Raw genomic sequence first — 7,500 nt, 5'->3', positions numbered from 1 at the left:
TAGACTAGACTATAGGCGACCGGAACTGGAATGACTACTACTTCTCTCTTCATCTAATACCCATTAATACGGTTCCTCCCTCTCCTCAGATGGAGTTTATAGACGTCAGCCAGATGTCCTTCATCCATGACCTGGGACCTAAAGGACTGTGAGGAACAACAGCTTTATTGACAGATACTGTCTTTATGACTGCGCCGTCATGCCCATTGTTATTGGAATAGGTGAAAATAGATTAGTTTTATTTTGTGTATTCATCAACGTGTTTCAGGGAGGGGATGATACACAAGCGTTCCGGAGGTCATCGTATCCCAGGCTTGAACTGCTGTGGTCACAGTGAAGTCTGCTACCGCTGGTCTAAACGGTTAGTACACACACATACAAACACAATGCACGCACAAACACTGATGTATCTCATACCTCTCCCTATGTGTGTGTGTGTGTGTGTGTGTGTGTGTGTGTGTGTGTGTGTGTGTGTGTGTGTGTGTGTGTGTGTGTGTGTGTGTGTGTGTGTGTAGCTGGTTGGTGGTGAAGGATTCGTTCCTCTTCTACATGAAGCCAGACTCAGGAGCCATTTCCTTTGTTCTCCTGTTGGACAAAGAGTTCAGCGTCAAAATGGACTCCAAAGACACAGAGACCAAATACGGACTACGCATCGACAGCCTCTCCAGGTGTGGCGTGTGTGTGTGTGTGTGTGTGTGTGTGTGTGTGTGTGTGTGTGTGTGTGTGTGTGTGTGTGTGTGTGTGTGTGTGTGTGTGTGTACAGACGTGCTAGGAGGTGGGGCCAGGAGATCAAGGAGTTAACTGTGTGTGTGTGTGTGTGTGTGTGTGTGTGTGTGTGTGTGTGTGTGTGTGTGTGTGTGTGTGTGTGTGTGTGCGTGCTTGCGTGCGTGCGTGCGTGTGTGTTCGTGCGTGTAGGTGCCTTGTACTGAAGTTGAACAGCTACAGACATGCTCGGTGGTGGGGCCAGGCGATAGAAGACTTTGTCCGTAAACACGGGAGGGCGTTTCTACGAGACCATCGATTTGGTTCCTTCGCTCAGGAGGAGCAGAACATCCCTGCCAAATGGTAACTATGGAAACTGGGAAACAACAATCGACCCCCCAAAAAATGTTTACTCAGGTAAAGTTTAGTAGTTAGATGTAAGTTTAGTCAACGTTAAGTTTAGTAGTTAGATGTAAGTTTAGTCAATGCTAAGTTTAGCAGTTAGATGTAAGTTTAGTCAATGTTAAGTTTAGTAGTTAGATGTAAGTTTAGTCAATGCTAAGTTTAGTAGTTAGATGTAAGTTTAGTCAACGTTAAGTTTAGTAGTTAGATGTAAGTTTAGTCAACGTTAAGTTTAGTAGTTAGATGTAAGTTTAGTCAATGCTAAGTTTAGTAGTTAGATGTAAGTTTAGTCAACGTTAAGTTTAGTAGTTAGATGTAAGTTTAGTCAATGCTAAGTTTAGTAGTTAGATGTAAGTTTAGTCAATGTTAAGTTTAGTAGTTAGATGTAAGTTTAGTCAATGCTAAGTTTAGTAGTTAGATGTAAGTTTAGTCAAAGTTAAGTTTAGTAGTTAGATGTAAGTTTAGTCAACGTTAAGTTTAGTAGTTAGATGTAACTTTAGTCAATGTTAAGTTTAGTAGTTAGATGTAACTTTAGTCAATGTTAAGTGTGTGTGTCTGTGAGCTTTTCTCTATGCCTGTCTGTCTGTGGAGAATGTGTTTCTGTAGCCAACATCATGTGGGTTTGGTTGACTGGAACTGTCAACTGGCATCTGCATCTAAAATACTCTGTTATGATCAATGAGGAACTAGGAGAAGGTGTTGACCACTGAGTGTGTACCTGTGTGTGTGTGTGTGTGTGTGTGTGTGTGTGTGTGTGTGTGTGTGTGTGTGTGTGTGTGTGTGTGTGTGTGTGTAGGTATGTGAATGGGAAGACCTACATGGAGGATGTAGCCGATGCTCTGGAAGAAGCTAAAGAAGAGATCTTCATCACTGACTGGTGGTACGTGCATGCCTGTGTGTTTACGTGTGTGCCTGTGTGTGTGTGTGTGTGTGTGTGTGTGTGTGTGTGTGTGTGTGTGTGTGTGTGTGTGTGTGTGTGTGTGTGTGTGTGTGTGTGTGTGTGTAGGGAAATAGACATTGCCATCAGCAGTTAGAGTGTGAATACACACCGCAACATAACAGCTACATGTCATCCCCCAAGCAGACTGTAAATGCAGTCTATGTATGTGGTATAGTTTACCAGTCCCAGATCAAAAACCTGTACAGTATTCTTACAGTCGACTCCTGATAAGTGAGATTGTATAAATGTGTGGTAGTGTAATGTGCTACCTGTGGAGTAAAGTACTTAAGTAAAAATACTAGTAGGTTTTTAGTGTATCTGTACTTTACTTTTTATATTTTTGGCAACTTTTACTTCAATATATTCCTAACAAAAATACTGTGTTTTTTACTCCATACATTTTCCCTGACACCCAAAAGTACTCGTTACATTTTGACAGGAAAATGGTCCAATTCATGCACTTATCAAGAGAACATCCCTGGTCATCCCTACTGCCTCTGATCTGGCAGACTCACTATACACAAATGCTTCTTTTGTAAGTTATGTCTGAGTGTTGGAGCATGCTGTCACGGCTGTCAAAAGGAGAGGACCAAGGTGCAGCGTGTGTGTAGTTCCACATTTTATTTACTCTGTGAAACTATGCAATACATCAAATAACTGAATAGACAAAACAACAAACCGTGACACAGAGGAGAAACAAACACTACTCAAAAATAATCACCCCCAAAACCCAGGAAGAAAAAACCCTACTTAAGTATGATCTCCAATTAGAGACAACGAGGACCAGCTGCCTCTAATTGGAGTTCATCCAAAACAAACAAACATAGAAATACAAAAACTAGAACCTAAGAACATAGAAATACAACACATAGAATAAACCCCCCTGTCATGCCCTGACCTACTCTACCATAGAAAATAACAGCTTACCATGGTCAGGACGTGACACATGCCCTGGCTATCCGTCAATAAAAAAAATATGAATATTGTGCCGTCTGGTTTGTTTAATAAAGGAAGTTGAAATAATTTATTATTTTACTTTAACTTTTGACACTTATGTATATTTTAGCAATTATATTTACTTTTGATACTTAAGTATATTTAAAACCAAATCCTTTTGCTCAAGTAGTATTTTACTGGGGGACTTTCACTTTTACTTCAGTCATTTTCTATTAAGGTATCTTTACTTTTACTCAAGTATGAAAATGTAGTAGAGGGTCCTAAGGAGTATCTGTAACCTTACAGGACTCATGTTACTCACCTGGCTCACCTCTCACTACACTAGTAGGGGGAGAGGGATGTTACTCACCTGGCTCACCTCTCACTACACTAGTAGGGGGGAGAGGGATGTTACTCACCTGGCTCACCTCTCACTACACTAGTAGGGGGAGAGGGATGTTACTCACCTGGCTCACCTGTCACTACACTAGTAGGGGGAGAGGGATGTTACTCACCTGGCTCACCTCTCACTACACTAGTAGGGGGAGAGGGATGTTACTCACCTGGCTCACCTCTCACTACACTAGTAGGGGGGAGAGGGATGTTACTCACCTGGCTCACCTCTCACTACACTAGTAGGGGAGAGGGATGTTACTCACCTGGCTCACCTCTCACTACACTAGTAGGGGGGAGAGGGATGTTACTCACCTGGCTCACCTCTCACTACACTAGTAGGGGGAGAGGGATGTTACTCACCTGGCTCACCTCTCACTACACTAGTAGGGGGGAGAGGGATGTTACTCACCTGGCTCACCTCTCACTACACTAGTAGGGGGAGAGGGATGTTACTCACCTGGCTCACCTCTCACTACACTAGTAGGGGGAGTAGGATGTTACTCACCTGGCTCACCTCTCACTACACTAGTAGGGGGAGAGGGATGTTACTCACCTGGCTCACCTCTCACTACACTAGTAGGGGGGAGAGGGATGTTACTCACCTGGCTCACCTCTCACTACACTAGTAGGGGGAGAGGGATGTTACTCACCTGGCTCACCTCTCACTACACTAGTAGGGGGAGAGGGATGTTACTCACCTGGCTCACCTCTCACTACACTAGTAGGGGGGAGAGGGATGTTACTCACCTGGCTCACCTCTCACTACACTAGTAGGGGAGAGGGATGTTACTCACCTGGCTCACCTCTCACTACACTAGTAGGGGGAGAGGGATGTTACTCACCTGGCTCACCTCTCACTACACTAGTAGGGGGAGAGGGATGTTACTCACCTGGCTCACCTCTCACTACACTAGTAGGGGGAGAGGGATGTTACTCACCTGGCTCACCTCTCACTACACTAGTAGGGGGGAGAGGGATGTTACTCACCTGGCTCACCTCTCACTACACTAGTAGGGGGGAGAGGGATGTTACTCACCTGGCTCACCTCTCACTACACTAGTAGGGGGGAGAGGGATGTTACTCACCTGGCTCACCTCTCACTACACTAGTAGGGGGAGAGGGATGTTACTCACCTGGCTCACCTCTCACTACACTAGTAGGGGGAGAGGGATGTTACTCACCTGGCTCACCTCTCACTACACTAGTAGGGGGAGAGGGATGTTACTCACCTGGCTCACCTCTCACTACACTAGTAGGGGGGAGAGGGATGTTACTCACCTGGCTCACCTCTCACTACACTAGTAGGGGGAGAGGGATGTTACTCACCTGGCTCACCTCTCACTACACTAGTAGGGGGAGAGGGATGTTACTCACCTGGCTCACCTCTCACTACACTAGTAGGGGGAGAGGGATGTTACTCACCTGGCTCACCTCTCACTACACTAGTAGGGGGAGAGGGATGTTACTCACCTGGCTCACCTCTCACTACCCTAGTAGGGGGGAGTAGGATGTTACTCACCTGGCTCACCTCTCACTACACTAGTAGGGGGGAGAGGGATGTTACTCACCTGGCTCACCTCTCACTACAATAGTAGGGGGAGTAGGATGTTACTCACCTGGCTCACCTCTCACTACACTAGTAGGGGGAGTAGGATGTTACTCACCTGGCTCACCTCTCACTACACTAGTAGGGGGGAGAGGGATGTTACTCACCTGGCTCACCTCTCACTACACTAGTAGGGGGGAGAGGGATGTTACTCACCTGGCTCACCTCTCACTACACTAGTAGGGGGAGAGGGATGTTACTCACCTGGCTCACCTCTCACTACACTAGTAGGGGGAGAGGGATGTTACTCACCTGGCTCACCTCTCACTACACTAGTAGGGGGAGAGGGATGTTACTCACCTGGCTCACCTCTCACTACACTAGTAGGGGGAGTAGGATGTTACTCACCTGGCTCACCTCTCACTACACTAGTAGGGGGAGAGGGATGTTACTCACCTGGCTCACCTCTCACTACACTAGTAGGGGGAGAGGGATGTTACTCACCTGGCTCACCTCTCACTACACTAGTAGGGGGAGAGGGATGTTACTCACCTGGCTCACCTCTCACTACACTAGTAAGGGGGAGTAGGATGTTACTCACCTGGCTCACCTCTCACTACACTAGTAGGGGGGAGAGGGATGTTACTCACCTGGCTCACCTCTCACTACACTAGTAGGGGGAGTAGGATGTTACTCACCTGGCTCACCTCTCACTACACTAGTAGGGGGAGAGGGATGTTACTCACCTGGCTCACCTCTCACTACACTAGTAGGGGGAGAGGGATGTTACTCACCTGGCTCACCTCTCACTACACTAGTAGGGGGAGAGGGATGTTACTCACCTGGCTCACCTCTCACTACACTAGTAGGGGGGAGAGGGATGTTACTCACCTGGCTCACCTCTCACTACACTAGTAGGGGGAGAGGGATGTTACTCACCTGGCTCACCTCTCACTACACTAGTAGGGGGGAGTAGGATGTTACTCACCTGGCTCACCTCTCACTACACTAGTAGGGGGGAGAGGGATGTTACTCACCTGGCTCACCTCTCACTACACTAGTAGGGGGGAGAGGGATGTTACTCACCTGGCTCACCTCTCACTACACTAGTAGGGGGGAGAGGGATGTTACTCACCTGGCTCACCTCTCACTACACTAGTAGGGGGGAGTAGGATGTTACACACCTGGCTCACCTCTCACTACACTAGTAGGGGGGAGAGGGATGTTACTCACCTGGCTCACCTCTCACTACACTAGTAGGGGGAGAGGGATGTTACTCACCTGGCTCACCTCTCACTACACTAGTAGGGGGAGTAGGATGTTACTCACCTGGCTCACCTCTCACTACACTAGTAGGGGGGAGAGGGATGTTACTCACCTGGCTCACCTCTCACTACACTAGTAGGGGGGAGTAGGATGTTACTCACCTGGCTCACCTCTCACTACACTAGTAGGGGGAGAGGGATGTTACTCACCTGGCTCACCTCTCACTACACTAGTAGGGGGAGAGGGATGTTACTCACCTGGCTCACCTCTCACTACACTAGTAGGGGGGAGAGGGATGTTACTCACCTGGCTCACTACACTAGTAGGGGGAGAGGGATGTTACTCACCTGGCTCACCTCTCACTACACTAGTAGGGGGGAGAGGGATGTTACTCACCTGGCTCACCTCTCACTACACTAGTAGGGGGGAGAGGGATGTTACTCACCTGGCTCACCTCTCACTACACTAGTAGGGGGGAGAGGGATGTTACTCACCTGGCTCACCTCTCACTACACTAGTAGGGGGAGAGGGATGTTACTCACCTGGCTCACCTCTCACTACACTAGTAGGGGGAGAGGGATGTTACTCACCTGCCTCACCTCTCACTACACTAGTAGGGGGAGAGGGATGTTACTCACCTGGCTCACCTCTCACTACACTAGTAGGGGGAGAGGGATGTTACTCACCTGGCTCACCTCTCACTACACTAGTAGGGGGGAGAGGGATGTTACCCACCTGGCTCACCTCTCACTACACTAGTAGGGGGAGTAGGATGTTACTCACCTGGCTCACCTCTCACTACACTAGTAGGGGGGAGAGGGATGTTACTCACCTGGCTCACCTCTCACTACACTAGTAGGGGGAGAGGGATGTTACTCACCTGGCTCACCTCTCACTACACTAGTAGGGGGGAGAGGGATGTTACTCACCTGGCTCACCTCTCACTACACTAGTAGGGGGGAGAGGGATGTTACTCACCTGGCTCACCTCTCACTACACTAGTAGGGGGGAGAGGGATGTTGCTCACCTCTCACTACACTAGTAGGGGGGAGTAGGATGTTACTCACCTGGCTCACCTCTCACTACACTAGTAGGGGGGAGAGGGATGTTACTCACCTGGCTCACCTCTCACTACACTAGTAGGGGGGAGAGGGATGTTACTCACCTGGCTCACCTCTCACTACACTAGTAGGGGGGAGAGGGATGTTACTCACCTGGCTCACCTCTCACTACACTAGTAGGGGGAGAGGGATGTTACTCACCTGGCTCACCTCTCACTACACTAGTAGGGGGAGAGGGATGTTACTCACCT

The 7,500-nt window shown here is 48.2% G+C and overlaps 1 protein-coding gene across 3 annotated transcripts in view; it reads left to right on the top strand.

Annotated features, from left to right (window-relative positions):
* Nucleotides 1–7,500, top strand: part of LOC106575434 (phospholipase D1) — a 33,617-nt gene that overhangs the window by 18,162 nt on the left and 7,955 nt on the right. For all 3 annotated transcript variants that reach the window (XM_045698962.1, XM_045698961.1, XM_045698963.1), the window contains 5 exons: nt 90–148; nt 269–361; nt 516–668; nt 916–1,065; nt 1,901–1,984. In XM_045698962.1, the coding sequence (XP_045554918.1) occupies nt 90–148; nt 269–361; nt 516–668; nt 916–1,065; nt 1,901–1,984 (539 nt within the window). The remainder of the gene's footprint in view (nt 1–89; nt 149–268; nt 362–515; nt 669–915; nt 1,066–1,900; nt 1,985–7,500) is intronic.

Source organism: Salmo salar, chromosome ssa17, assembly GCF_905237065.1.
Source record: "Salmo salar chromosome ssa17, Ssal_v3.1, whole genome shotgun sequence".
NCBI lineage: Eukaryota > Metazoa > Chordata > Actinopteri > Salmoniformes > Salmonidae > Salmo > Salmo salar.
Note: the sequence above shows the minus strand (reverse complement) of the source record. Positions and strands in the feature narration are given on the sequence as shown.